Below are 15,000 nucleotides of genomic sequence, written 5' to 3'. Positions count from 1 at the left end.
GAAACGACTCCGTCAGAAGCTGGCGAAAAACAGAAATTCTTCCGTGTACGAACGTTGGTCCCAAAACCAATTAGCTCTCTTAAACTTTATAATTAAACTCCTTGCGTGTCTGTGTGAGTATGTGCGTGCGTGTGAGCGTTTGTCTGTTTGTTTGTTTACTGTTTGTGTCCTTGGATACTGGTAGCGTCACCTAGCTAATTAAGGAACTTGGGCCGAAGGTACTCTGATATGGAATCTATATTCTCTCTCTCTGAAGATATCGGTGAATGAATTATTATCGAATTATAGCTTGAATGCATATAAAAAGTAGGTTAAGTATCAATGTTTTCGTTGTGTTTTGGTTTTCAGCTAATTTTTATTATAAAGATATTAAATCTAATTTTCGAAAATTTGTCACTGATATCTTGTCGCGTGTTTTTTTTTTTTTTTTTCTACGCCTTCCATTCTTCTCTAGGTCATTTTTTCATTGTCCGTATTTTCCGGAAAAAATATAAATCATGATATTTGTAGTATGTGGGTTGTGAGTTCTTGAGATACATATATGTGTGTGTGTATATATATATATATATATATATATATATATATATATATATATATATATATATATATATATCTATATATATATAATGTGTGTGTGTGTGTGTGTGTGTGTGTGTGTGTGTCCAATTCTGATAGCCACAGTGCCCTCTTAACTATTAGAATTACATATGTGTCTGGTAAAAGTGACCAGTAGATTCTACATATATATATATATATATATATATATATATATATATATATATATATATATATATATATATATATATATATAATTTTTTTTCTTTTTTAAGTTAATCACATTGCTCAAGCAAAACTCGTACCCGGGATATTTCCAGCTTCGATCACGTCTTTGATCGGAAAGGAATAAAACATTATTTGCAAAAAGTTGCTTTCCTTTTGTTCAGCGTCGAAAAGTTATCTGAAGATATCCTCCATTCCTCTCTTTGTTTCCCAACTCTCAGACTCTTGGCATTGTCCTTCGCGTTTAATTTGCAATCTAATTATATATTTGTTCGCATTATCAACCATTCAGCGTTTCATTTTTCGCTCTGAGAGCAGCCATTGTCTCCGTTTGGTGTTTGATCCCAGGATTACAAGGAATCGCGATTATGAACACCAAGAAGAACGAAAGAACACGAATGGAAGGAATGTTATTGGCTTTGTTTTTACTCCTTCTTTGTTCGTCCTTTCCGTAATGAGATGAAAAGAATTTCTTACGCTGTAATTATTTCACTTGATTTAATTATTCCTCATTACGGCTGTGGTACTTCGTTCTTATATCCTTCCCTTATCTCATGGAATGGAATGGAATATAGAGGCCAAATGCCAAGCTTTTGGACCTATGAGGTCATTCAGCGCTGGAAGGAAAATTGAGAGTAGGTAGGCTTGAAAGGTGTAACAGGAGGAAAACCTCGCAGTTGCACTATGAAACAATTGTTAGGAGAGGATGAATAGCAAGATGGAAGAAAGATAATATGAATGGAAGTACAGTAAAAGGAATGAAAGGGGTTGCAGCTAGAGGCCGAAGAGACGCTTCAAAGAACCTTTAGTAATCCCTACAGTGCACCCCATGAGGCGCACTGACGGCGCTACCCCCCCTACGGGGGTCTTATCGTATGAAACCCTTGATATAGTGATTGACCAGTCTTTCATGTTTTCACAAAATATATATTGTAATTCTTAAAGTATATATTGTAATGATTATCATCATTATCGTCATTGTCATCATCATTATCATTTCCTCCTCAGCCTTGCAATGAAAATGACCTCTGCAATATTCCATCTCCCAAATTTTCTTTGTGCTTCCAACACCTTTCTTGTCCACTATTGTAACTGTTTTCCTCGGGACTGGCGCGAAGGTGTTTCTGTGTTCATCTCCCCTTCATCATTATCTCATTGACATTTGGAGCTTCTAGAATTTATGGAACTTCCGGAATGTCTCTTTTGGAATATAAAAACAAGAACAAACGATCTTATATCAAGAGGAAACTATGGGTAAACAAGACGATGGGAATTGCCACTCCTTTATATTAGCACTGCCGAACTGTGATTGATTCGAAGAGTCAGCACAGGCACTTTGGTGAAAAACTGAGGTAATTCAATCCCAAGCCAGTAAACGTACTTTTCCTATAAACAGAAGTCTCAAATTTGCCACTATGTTCATAAGTGGTTGCTATTAGATGCTAGCAAATACAAGCACAGGCAGAAGAACCTTAATGGAAGGTAGGGTTAGGGTGAACGCCCTCTAAATGATGAATAAGACCTTTGCTTGAGATCACAGCAGTCAGTCCCTTGCTAGTTTACAGTCATATTCTTGTTTTTTCGTGAGATGTGAAAATAACCAAATGTTATTTGCGGCTCCATATCCTGAAACAAGTGGCAAAACTAACTAAAATGTATATATATATGTGTGTGTGGTATATATACAATATATATATATATATATATATATATATATATATATATATAATATATATATATATATATATATATATATATATATATATATATATATATATATGTCTGTGTATGTGTTTGTGCATGCGTGTGTTTGTACTAGAAACAGAGAGAGAGAGAGAGAGAGAGAGAGAGATTCATAAAATCATTTCATGATCTTTTCCTGAACCTTTCTATGCTAACCGATGAAACAGCTCAAGATTCCCGAAACTTACCCTAAGGGTCATCATCATAAGTCATAAAAGACCCTTATAGGTTTCGTCGAAAACATGAAACTGAACTGATCTTTTCCCGGAATTCTTTGAAGGTTAGTCAGCAGTCAAGGTTCAGCCTGTTCGTAGGTGGTGGCTTTTCGATCCCATAGAGGAAATATCAAAGTCAAGTACCGCATATAAAGAAAAAGTATATATAATCAGATATGTCTTAGCGGTTCAATAAACAGAGATTGATCCAAAATATAATGACAGAAATCTACCGATGCAGCAACATACAATACCTGATCCTACAACGTAAGGGGTTAGTGCCGTCAAAGTGCACCTCACGTGTTACACTGTAGGCATTGCTTAAGGGTCTTTTCAGCGTCTCTTCGGCTCCTAGCTGCAACCTCTTTCATTCCTTTTACTGTACCTCCGTTCATATGCTCTTTCTTCATCTTACTTTCCACCCTCTCTAAAAGTTGTTTCGAAATGCAACTGCGAGGTTTTCCTCCCGTTACATCCTTCAAACTTCTTACTGTTAAATTCCCTTTCAGCGCTGAATGACCTCATAGGTCCCAGCGCTGGGCCTTTGGTCTAAATTCTATATTCTGCTTAAGTTATATGTAATTTTTCTCTCGGTCTCAAATGTACTGCACCCACGAATAAGCGGTGCAATTTTTATATATTTTTAGGGCTAAAACATTCTTTATTTCTCTCCCTCCCCCCCTCTCTTGTTTTAGAGTTTTCGTTTTTTGTCAAGTCTCCTTTTTTACTTTTCTGTAAAAGAAAACTATTGTTCCGGCTTTGTCTGTCTGTCCGCACTTTACCTTGTCCGCACTTTTTTCTGTCCACCCTCAGATCTTGAAAAACTACCGAGGCTAGAGGGCTGCAAAATTAGTAAGTTGATCATCCACCCTCCAATCATCAAACATACTAAATTGCAGCCGTCTGGCCTCAGCAGTTTTTATTTTATTAAAGGTTAAAGTTAGCCACAATCGTGCTTCTGGCAACGATATAGACCAGGCCACTACCCGGCCGTGATTAAATTTTCATATACGACGTGCAGAAAACTGGCTTGTGTCGAAGAAACTGTGGCGCATTTTTATTTTATTTATTTTTTTTTTTTTTTGTAAGAAATCTTTGTAAGCCCCCTTAATTTGCGTGGGCATTGATGGAATTAGTATTTTCATTTTGACTCAAAAATCCTGCCTACACATTAAAGCTGTATAGAATTTTTTTACCCGAGTTAAATATGAGACTACTCTCCTTAGTTGTAGACATAACGAACTCTCTCCTCCCAAAAACATAAAAAAAAATAAAAATCAATAAAAGAATGTGTTCAAATATGTTTTTTATGATAGTAAATGTATTAGAGTCAGTTAACGAAATACTATATGACATACCAGACAAAGAGAGAGAGAGAGAGAGAGAGAGAGAGAGAGAGGCGGGGGGGATACATAGATAGACAGCCTCATCCATCAAGTGTCCTGGTCCATTAACAGCCTTTCTGTCTTTAAAAAGGACGCAATCAAAAGTCGGTATCAGGTTTCCTTGCTGGTGGCGGCTGATGGCTGTTACGAACATTGTTGGCGGGATGGGCAATTTTTCCCGTCGTTCAGATTCTTCGTCTTCTTCTTTTTCGTCTTCTTCTTCTTCTTCTTCTTCTTCTTCTTCTTCTGGGAAAAGCATTGAAATGTTTCTGCGAGAGACATTCTCCATGATTTCGGGAACAGCGTCGCCATATTTGGTGTAGAAAACGTTCACCCATATTTACTGAGTAGCTTGTTTTCTTAATGATGTCTTCCGCACCGCAAAGGTATTTCTTGGTAAAATAGTTTCATTTGATGGTTTCCCAAGGGGGAAGGCGGAGGCTTAATGAAAGGAGAGAGAGAGAGAGAGAGAGAGAGAGAGAGAGAGAGAGAGAGAGACATGATAGGTACGTCTTTGCCTTGTTTTACTTCCAGTCTTCCCGCCCCAGGACCCCCCAAAAAAAGTCCTTTGTCTGGGAAAAGATTTGTTGCCATCTTTCTTGTTTAAACGTCTCACAAGGGCCACGTACTCTCTCTCTCTCTCTCTCTCTCTCTCTCTCTCTCTCTCTCTCTCTCTCTCTTCATTCATTGAAACCACTTTTGCCCCCAGGGAGATCAGTGTCATGAAGACCAGTGAAAATATTTTGTATTGTTTCATTTCATTTTTTTATGGGAGTTGGTGGGGCGCCTTTTCATTGTCCAAATTAAAAGGATATCGATATATGTACACATATGTACGTGTGTATGTATAAACGTACACATATATATATGTATATATACAGTACTTCCTTTTATAATCCTCACGGAGTCTATTTAAGATATATATATATATATATATATATATATATATATATATATATATATATATATATATATATATATATATAAACGTACACACACGCACACACATGTATATATGTATAAATATTTCCTTTTATAATCCTCACGGAGTCTATTTCGAGCTACTTTTTAATATTCCATTTTCATCGGAATCAGTTGTGACTGAATAAGAGAAAAGGGAAGGACCATAATTCATAACAAAATGTTTCAAAGACACTCGGAATTTACAAAAAAACTTGAGTTAATAATGTGCAGCCATCATATGCTATTGACAAAGTTGATATCACCAATTTCAATATATATATATATATATATATATATATATATATATATATATGTGTGTGTGTGTGTGTGTGTGTGTGTGTGTGTGTGTGTGTGTAATTATATCCTCTAACACCAAAACTTATCAGTCAAATAATTTGCTTCATACATTTTACCGATAAACTAACGAGAGAGAGAGAGAGAGAGAGAGAGAGAGAGAGAGAGAGAGAGAGAAGGAGGTAAACCCAACACTGAACTTGTATTTTATCAACAGCATACAAGTACAGATCCTTTTCCAGTTGCAGTTAATAATTCTATAGAATTCGACATGCAGTTTCGATTATTATATAAACAAAATTCCTAGAGACTGTTCACCGGTTAGTTACTGAACGACCAGCTGTAATATTTTTTTAATTAACTCATATTAGTTACTGTTCATGAACAAAACAGTACAAATGGCTGACACCAAGTTGAACATAAGCAGTGTCACATAAAGCCAGCATATGAACCTTATATGAAAATACGAATGGAAACTGAAGCATTTTTAAAGATCTATTGTTTTAGAAGCCAAGATCCTCTTAAGGGGGGGTTAACCCTTCGGCCCCTAGCTGCAACCCCTTTCGTTTCTTTTCCAGTACCTCGTTTCACATTCTCTTTCTTCCATCTTACTTTCCACCCTCTCCTAACAACTGATCCAGAGTGCAACTGAGAGGCTCAAAGGTTTTCATCCTGTTACACCTTTCAAACCTTTTACTGTCAATTTCAGTTTCAGCGCTGAATGACTTCATAGGTTCCAGTGCTTGGCCTTTGGCCTAAATTTTATATTCAGTTCAGTACAAGCCAAGATCTTCTTCTTCGTCATACCACCTAAATGGAAAGGAGACTTTCAGAAGCTCCAAAGAGAATCAAGCCATCACTGGAATCAAAGAAGAGTTCCGGGTGCAATTTTTGGCCACCGGCCATTTTTGGCAAGCGAACCGGAGGAGGGCAGAGAGGAGAGTGTCATTTCCCCGAGGTCTTGAGTCTCGGATCGACAGTGTCATTTCGGGTCGGTAATTGAAATTGGAGGAAGTTGGCGATCGCGGTGGTTAAATGTTTCAGAAAAGAGGAGATTGCATCATTTGCTGATTCCGCCGGAGAGGGGTTTGGGATAGGATGGCTCAGGCTCCTGTCCTGTAAAAGACCTTTATTGAGGACCAGTTCAGTCTGGGGTGTCATTAAGAGTAAGTGAATTTGCACTGTGTTGTGTTTTCTATCGTACTTCATTTTTAGTTTTTTGTAAAAGTAAACTATTGTGCCGGCTTTGTCTGTCCGTCCGCACTTTTTTTTCTCTCCGCACTTTTTCCTGTCCGCCCTCAGATCTTAAAAACTACTGAGGCTAGAGGGCTGCAAATTGGTACGTTGATCATCCACCTTCCAATCATCAAACATAGCAAATTGCAACCCTCTAGCCCTAGTAGTTTTTTATTTTATTTAAGGTTAAAGTCACCCATAATCGTGCTTCTGGCAACGATATAGGGTAGGCCACCAGCGAGCCGCTGGCAGAAGTTTCATGGACCGCGGCTCATACAGCACTATGCCGAGACCACCGAAAGATAGATTTATTTCGGTGGCCGTTTTTTACTTGTTTTTCTCTTCCCTGCTGTACTATTGCTCTTGACCCTGAAAGTGGTTCCAGTCCATCTTGTCTATTCAACGAGGAGGATATATTGAAAAGCTAGAGATTTGGTTACTTAGAATACTTTTTCGAATTAAATTAGTACTTTTAGTGAAGATAATTACGTCCCTAAAGCATTTAAACTACGAGAAACCTAATCTACTCCCCGAAGGAAGTTAGCGCCGTCAGTGAACCTCACAGGATGCACTGTAGGCATTACTTAAGGTTCTTTGCAGCGTCCCTTCGGCCCCTAGCTGCAACCCCTTTCATTCCTTTCACTCTACCTCCGTTCATATTACCATTCTTCCATCTTGCTCTCCACCCTCTCCTAACAATGATTTCATAGTGCAACTGCGAGGTTTTCCTCCTGTTACACCCTTCAAACCTCCTGTACTCTCAATTTCCCTTTCAGCGCTGAATGGCCTCGTAGGTCCCAGCGCTTGGCCCTTGGCCTAAATCTTATATTCCTACATAAATCTACATATCTGTGCGTATACGCGTGCTTGAACGTGCGCATTTTAGCAAGAGCAGTTCGGTGACGAGCACAATTCGATAAAACTTGGCTGATACATTCATTAGGCAGTCTTCTCTTGGGGATTAACTTTTGTGAGTAACCGGCTCGGAGTTGAGACGGTATCCATGGCAACAAATGGGATTTATAATTGGGATTTATAAATGGGATTTATAAATCTTGATTACGTGAAAAGCGGTGAGCTTTTTGTTTGGATTTGTTTCTCCTTGGCGTTTCTCTTCTTCGGGAACAGAGAGCGGGTGAGATTTTCCTTTATTTTATTTTTTTTTTACTTAGGCGCTATAATGAATTATATGTCTTCCTTTTTTTTGGTTTAGTCGAATAAGCTGCAAATCACTTTTCCACTTAATTGAAAGTAACACTTACACAAACACACACATATATAATATATATATAGTATATATATATATATATATATATATATATATATATATGTATGTATGTATATATATAATGGATATATATGTGTGTGTGTTAAAGGGAAAAGTGTTTTTCAATATTATTTTCTGCTAATTTCCTTTTACCCCAATGCATTTTTCTGAGAGAGAGAGAGAGAGAGAGAGAGAGAGAGAGAGAGAGAGAGAGAGAGAGAGGAGAGAGACAAACAACCTTTTCAAACCATGGCTTAGGAGAGGAGCATATCTCTCTCTCTCTCTCTCTCTCTCTCTCTGCTATTCTAGATGAACGCCTTCTATTCATACCATATCAATTCGACCTACAGAACACAGCGAGTCCTTTTGATGCTGTAGCTGAAAACAGCCTATCGTCAGCATTCCCTAGACAGAGATAATTCGCCTTTATCTTACTTAATTTATTTAGTTTGTTATTCTTTTTTTTTACCTTTTGAAGAGAGATCAACTCCTTTGTTCGACAGAGATTAGATCTGGAAAATGATATCTGTCTCATTGTGGACATATTGTGATTTTTTCTCTCACTTATTTCATATATGGCTTAGTCATGTGGAGAGAATGGAGAAATTAGGTTGGTAAAGAGGCATCAGAACAGAATAACAACGAAACTCGTAAGAGAGTGTTGCAGTACAGTGTTTTTGGGGCTTGACACTGTTTATGAGCTCTCTGTTATAGGTGTAAGAAGCAGCCAGTGTTACAAACATTACCTGTATATGCTGTTCCCCTTCATTTAGTTATTGTAGTACAAATAAGTGACTATATCTTTTACTTTACCCTCTTCAAATGTTTTACATTACCTTCTTACAAATGTTTTACTTTAACCTTCAAATGTTTTACTTTACCTTCTTCAAATGTTTTACTTTACCTTCTTCAAATGTTTTACTTTACCTTCTTACAAATGTTTTACTTTACCTTCAAATGTTTTGCTTTACCTTCTTCAAATGTTTTACTTTACCTTCTTCAAATGTTGTGCTTTACCTTCTTCAAATGTTTATTTTACCTTCTTACAAATGTTTTACTTTACCTTCAAATGTTTTTCTTTACCTTCTTCAAATGTTTTACTTTACCTTCTTAAAATTTTTTACTTTACCTTCTTCCAAATGTTTTACTTTGCCTTCTTACGAATGTTTTACTTTACCGTCTTACAAATGTTTTACTTTACCGTCTTCAAATGTTTTATTTTACCATCTTACAAATGTTTTACTTTACCTTCTTACAAATGTTTTACTTTACCCTCTTACAAATGTTTTACTTTACCGTCTTCAAACGTTGAAATCATATACGCAAAGCGTTATATTACAACCTCGTGGTAATACATCACCAACATTGAAATAGAGCATAGATACTCGTTAAGAGGAATATACATCCCAGCTCCACTTCAAATTAAACCCAATTTCCCGAATCTCCTCGGCAAATCTGCTTACGAGATAATCTCCCGCAAACTACATTACGCCACAACAAGTGAGCGCGGAACACAATTTACAAAAACTTTAATGTTGTATTCAGAGCTTGTCTGTTTGTGTCTTCATTAAATAAAAGAAAGATGACGAATGACTCATTAGGTTATGAAATATTGCGCTGGTCTTTGATCTGTGATACGTTCGGTTATTAGTTAAGTGAGTATTGAGCCATTTTTGGAAGGAAAGGTTCAATTATGTTATCTTTTCTTTCACTTGATATTTACCTATTTGGTCGTTTGGCTTCGATGAATAACGAGTAAAAAATGCGCCGAAGTTTCTTCGGCGCAGTCGAGTTTTCTGTACAGCGTATAATGCTGTATGACACTCTCAGCCGCGGCCCGTGAAACTCTCAGCGCCGCGGCCCATGAAACTTTCAGCCACAGCCTGGTGGTGGCCTGTGTTACTGGCACCTATAGCGGTGCTGGACCCACGATCATGGCTAACTTTAACCTTAAATAAAATAAAAACTACTTAGGCTAGAGGGCTGCAATTTGGTATGTTTGATGATTGGAGGGTGGATGATCGACATACCAAAATGCAGCCCTCTAGTCTCGGTAGTTTTTACGATCTGAGGACGGACGGACTGACAAAAAGTCACCCCAAAAGTTTTCTTTTACAGAAAACTGAAAAGAAGGCAGTACGTTACAGATTCCTAACAGGAACGAAAGGAAAGAGGCTAAAGACAGACAGACAGACAAGTAGGCAGAAAGAGGGAGAGAGAGAACTATACGAAAATCACATCAAATAGTGCCATATGGTAACTCGCCCTCGATTATATCAATAAATGCCGATGTAGTAACTATGACCACTGCTAATGCTGCTATTACGGCTAATAACTCTAACAGCAAAATAGATATGTTCATTGCTGTTCGGAATTTCATGATCTGGGGATTCAAGTCGCCCCTGACATTTTATAAGTTTTATGTAGGTAAACTAGTGAACCTGCTCAAAAATCCTTAACAAATGCTTAAAGCGATGAAAACTATAGCAGCCGGTCGTTGCTGTAACCAAGACCACAGATTGTCTTTGCGAACGTCTAAATTGGTCTAGACCAGTGGTTCTCGAGGTTTTTGGCATCGTTACCCCCCGGGGGCAGTGTTGTGATAGATCACCATGACCCTATAGACCCCATTCCTCTTCATCTATGTGAAGTTATAATATAAAGAAAAGAAAGACATTGGAATGCTTAATTTCTAATGCATTTTATATGTAGGAAATTAATTTTACTTTTACTCAAGTCTTAAGATTTTAGATTTTAGACATTGTCCCTTAGAAAAAAATTAAAAGTAAAGCATTAATTATAAATTTACTGAATTATACTCCAAAGAACTATTACTTTTAGAGAGTGCCTCGTTACTCCCCAGAAACGGCTTCATTACCCCCACGGGGGTAATATTTCAAACGGAAATATTCTGTAAAGAAACTAACCGTTTATGGTGAGGAAGACAGTGAAGTAAAAAAGTTCATTATAACCTCGAGCATTTTCCCCGCTTTGATAAGAGGGTACTCCTTTCTGTGACTACCCACTTATATATGTATGTATGTATATATATGTATGTATACAATATATATATATATATATATATATATATATATATATATATATATATATATATATATATATATATATATATTTGTATACATATATATATTTATATATAATAAATATAAATAAATATAAGTAAACATATATCCATATATATATTATATTTATAAATATAAGCAAACATATATATTACATATATATATATATATATATATATATATATATATATATATATATATATATATATATAAAGAGAGAGAGAGAGAGAGAGATTCTGCTCTGCAGCTCGTTAAAGATAGTCATATGAAAACTCCTATAGTATAGATCGATCATCCAGAGGGATTTTAACAAAAATGTTCTCGAAGGGAAGAAAACAATAACATCTCAAAATATCATACGTGACGAAATGAATAAAATCGACATTTTACATTCACGAAAAGATTACACTCTGACCACTTTAACAACAGAGCTTTGCAAGAAAGTGTTTCGAAAGCGGAAAATATTCAAGTTCTTTCATGCTGCGAACTGGTGATGGGCAGGTGCTTGCAATAAGGACTGCATGAGTTCTTGTGTCACGTTGTCGCATGCAACATGGGAACGGCTCCATTCCAGTTTACCTGGGCTCTGTAGCGGGGTAGTGCCGTCAGTGTATCTCACGAGGCTCACTGTAAGCATCGCTTACGGTTCTTTGCCGCGTCCCTTCGGCCCCTAGCTGCGACCCCTTTCATTCTTTTTACTATACCTCCGTTCATATCTCTTTCTTCCTTCTTACTTTCCACCCTCTCTAACAATTGTTTCACGGTGCAGCAGGCGAGGTTTTCTTCCTGTTACACCTGTAGATCCTTTTTACTGTCAATTTCTGTTTCAGCGCTGAATGACCTTACAGGTCCCAGTGCTTGGCCCTTGGCCTAAATCTGATACTCTAATCTAACCACAGTTTACCTGAGCAGAAGAGTAATAGGTAACAGAAGCATAAGCCTCCGTAGAAGGATCATCAGAACTAAAATCTAAATTCTTTCGACATGTTTCACTTCATATTCCAGTTAGTAAATTTATGTTATAACGTAGCGGAATTATTAGCATTATTCAGACTATTTTTACAAGCATGTTAATCTGGTTGTTCGTTAGGTAGCAATATCTCTAACACACAAAGTGAGGTCTCATAGTTAAATTAATGGACGGAGACACGAGAGATGATTGGCCAATTGCGAAGTCACATGCGTTACAAAGGTAGAAAATATTATCCGACTGGAATCAGAGAATAAATTTTTACTTTTTCCATTTGTTAAATTTTAGACAATTTGAAGGATAAATTTTGTTTTTTTTATTTGTTAGACGTTGAACAACTTGTAGAATTCTAAAATTGTGCTAAAGCAATCTTTCTTCCATGAAAAAAAGTAAAAAATGCGCCGAAGTTTCTTCGGCGCAATCGAGTTTTCTGTACATCGTATAATCAAGACCACCGTAAATAGGTTAACTTCCGGTGGTCTCGATATAATGCTGTATGAGCCGCCCCCATGAAACTTTAACCACGGCCCGGTGGTGGCCTGGCCTATATCGTTGCCAGATGCACGATTATGGCTAACTTTAATAATAAATAAAATACAAACTACTGAGGCTAGAGGGCTACAATTTGGTATGGTTGATGATTGAAGGATGGATGATCAACATACCAATTTGCAGCCCTCTAGCCTCAGTAGTTTTGAAGATCTGAGGGCGGACAGAATGAAGTGCGGACGGACAGACAAAGCCGGCACAAATACTTTTCTTTACAGAAAACTAAAATTGTGATTCTTTGGCAATTGTGGAAATAACCTCATGTTCCTGAATCCCCATTTTATTTCGGTTAAAAAAGAAACCATAAACACGGTTTGCTCTATGTCTCCTGACTACTCTTCAGTAATAATAAATAATAATAATAATAATAATAATAATAATAATAATAATAATGTGTAGAACTCTCAGTGCCGAGAACAGGAGTAACTTTGTATAAGGTCCACAATAATATATCAGTGGTGTAAAGTCTCACATCCTACCGTTGATATATTATTGTGGACCCTATACAAAATAATAATAATAATAATAATAATAATAATAATAATAATAATAATAATAATAATAATGAAACGATTCGAGCAAACGCCAGCAAATTCTCTGCAAGAACGTGAAAGGTCGCGCTCTCGAGTCATGATAAATGCTCGAAAAATATCGCCCATGTAAATGACACTTCGTGAGACGAGAGCCATCCCCCCCACCCCCCCGCCACCCCCGGCGAATACTTTTCTAGTTTGACGTTATCTGCGAGAGGGAAAGGGAAGAGAAAGATTCTCGGGACTGGAATCTTGTGATTTACAGAAGGTCGAATCTGCTGTGACGTATTCGTTGGAAAGTGTTAGATAACTCCCGATGTATGTCGGAGCGGTTGTTTCTGTACTGATGTATTTGGCAAATAATGTATTTTCTCCTCTCTCTCTCTCTCTCTCTCTCTCTCTCTCTCTCTCTCTCTCTCTCTCTCTCTCTCTCTCTCTCTCTCTCTGTAATATATATTATATATATATACATGTATATATATAATTATATATATATATACATATATATATATATATATATATATATATATATATATATATATATATATATATATATATATATATATATATATATTCCGTTTATAAGTGATTCATACTTCTGCACAGATTTATACATACAAAACACACACAGACTCACACGTTTCTGTAGATATGCATGAAATAGCCTATTCTATGAATATATTAAGTCTGTTATATATATCTCAATTTCAGAGGAATTATTGCCCTCTCTCTCTCTCTCTCTCTCTCTCTCTCTCTCTCTCTCTCTCTCTCTCTCTCTCTCTCTCTCTCTCTCTCTCTCTCGCGTGATTATTTGTGTAGCTAGACGTTAATACGATTATCCTACACGAAATAAGAATATGTATAATTACAAGGGACTACGAGATTATTATTATGTAATGAAGGAAAGGGTCTTGGGAGAACGAAGCTTTCTAATTACAGGAATGGAGAGTACGAAAACTCTCAAGGGTCAGATACTTACGAGGTCGTAATTCCCAATCCCCCCTCCCCCCCAAAAAAAACTTTGGCGCATTTCCGCAATGCAGATTTGGTGTACATGGTTTCGTAACTAAACAATTAGAGATGGGAGATGTGGAGTTCGCTAAGTCGGTGATTGGTCTAGTTGTTTAGTTTGTGCGTTTTTGTTTTCTGTAAAACTATTGTGCTGGCTTTGTCTGTCCGTCCGCACTTTTTCTGTCCGCACTTTTTTTCTGTCCGCACTTTTTTCTGTCCGCACTTTTTCTGTCTGCATTTCTCTATCCGCACTTTTTCTGTCTGTCTCCACTTGTCTGTCCGCACTTTTTCTGTCCGCACTTTTTTCTGTCCGCACTTTTTTCTGTCTGCACTTTTTCTATCCGCACTTTTCTGTCCGCACTTTCTCTGTCCGCCCTCAGATCTTAAAAACTACCGAGGCTAGAGGGCTGCAAATTGGTATGTTGATCATCCACCCTCCAATCATCAAACGTACCAAATTGCAGCCCTCTAGCCTCAGTATCTTTTATTTTATTGAAAGTTAAAGTTAGCCATAATCGTGCTTCTGGCAACGATATAGGATAGGCCACCACCGGGTCGTGGTTAAAGATTCATGGGGCGCGGCTCATACATTATACCGAGACCACCGAAAGACACATCTGTTTTCGATGGCCTTGATTGCATGCTGTAGCGGCTGTACAGAAACTCTGTTGCGCCGAAGGAACTTCGGAGCAGTTTTTACTTGTTTGATTGTGCGTGTTAATATGGCTCCTTGACTCAAGATTACCAATTATTAATAGACGAACCATTTGGCAACCGTGCGAATTTTCGCCCTCATAAAGATAAATAAGATTCACGATGCTGATTTACATATTGGTGTTTTATTGATAAATTGCCTCCCATTTAAATACTGCTAGACGTATCAATCTAATACGATGAAATTCGAAAACTGGGTAGATGAAATTTGTACATCACAGACAACTGAAAGGCATTTTACTTTTAAATAAATAAAA

At 37.1% G+C, this 15,000-nt stretch overlaps 1 protein-coding gene across 1 annotated transcript in view; it reads right to left on the bottom strand.

Moving 5' to 3' along the window:
• LOC136843064 (uncharacterized) overlaps nucleotides 1-4,412 on the bottom strand; it is a 40,778-nt gene extending 36,366 nt beyond the window's left edge. Inside the window, exon 1 of the mRNA XM_067111041.1 lies at nucleotides 4,151-4,412. Within this exon, the coding sequence (XP_066967142.1) occupies nucleotides 4,151-4,412 (262 nt within the window). The remainder of the gene's footprint in view (nucleotides 1-4,150) is intronic.
• Nucleotides 4,413-15,000: the final 10,588 nt, after the last annotated feature.

This window comes from Macrobrachium rosenbergii, chromosome 2, assembly GCF_040412425.1.
Source record: "Macrobrachium rosenbergii isolate ZJJX-2024 chromosome 2, ASM4041242v1, whole genome shotgun sequence".
NCBI classification, from domain to species: domain Eukaryota; kingdom Metazoa; phylum Arthropoda; class Malacostraca; order Decapoda; family Palaemonidae; genus Macrobrachium; species Macrobrachium rosenbergii.
This window is presented reverse-complemented; position numbering and strand designations above follow the sequence as displayed.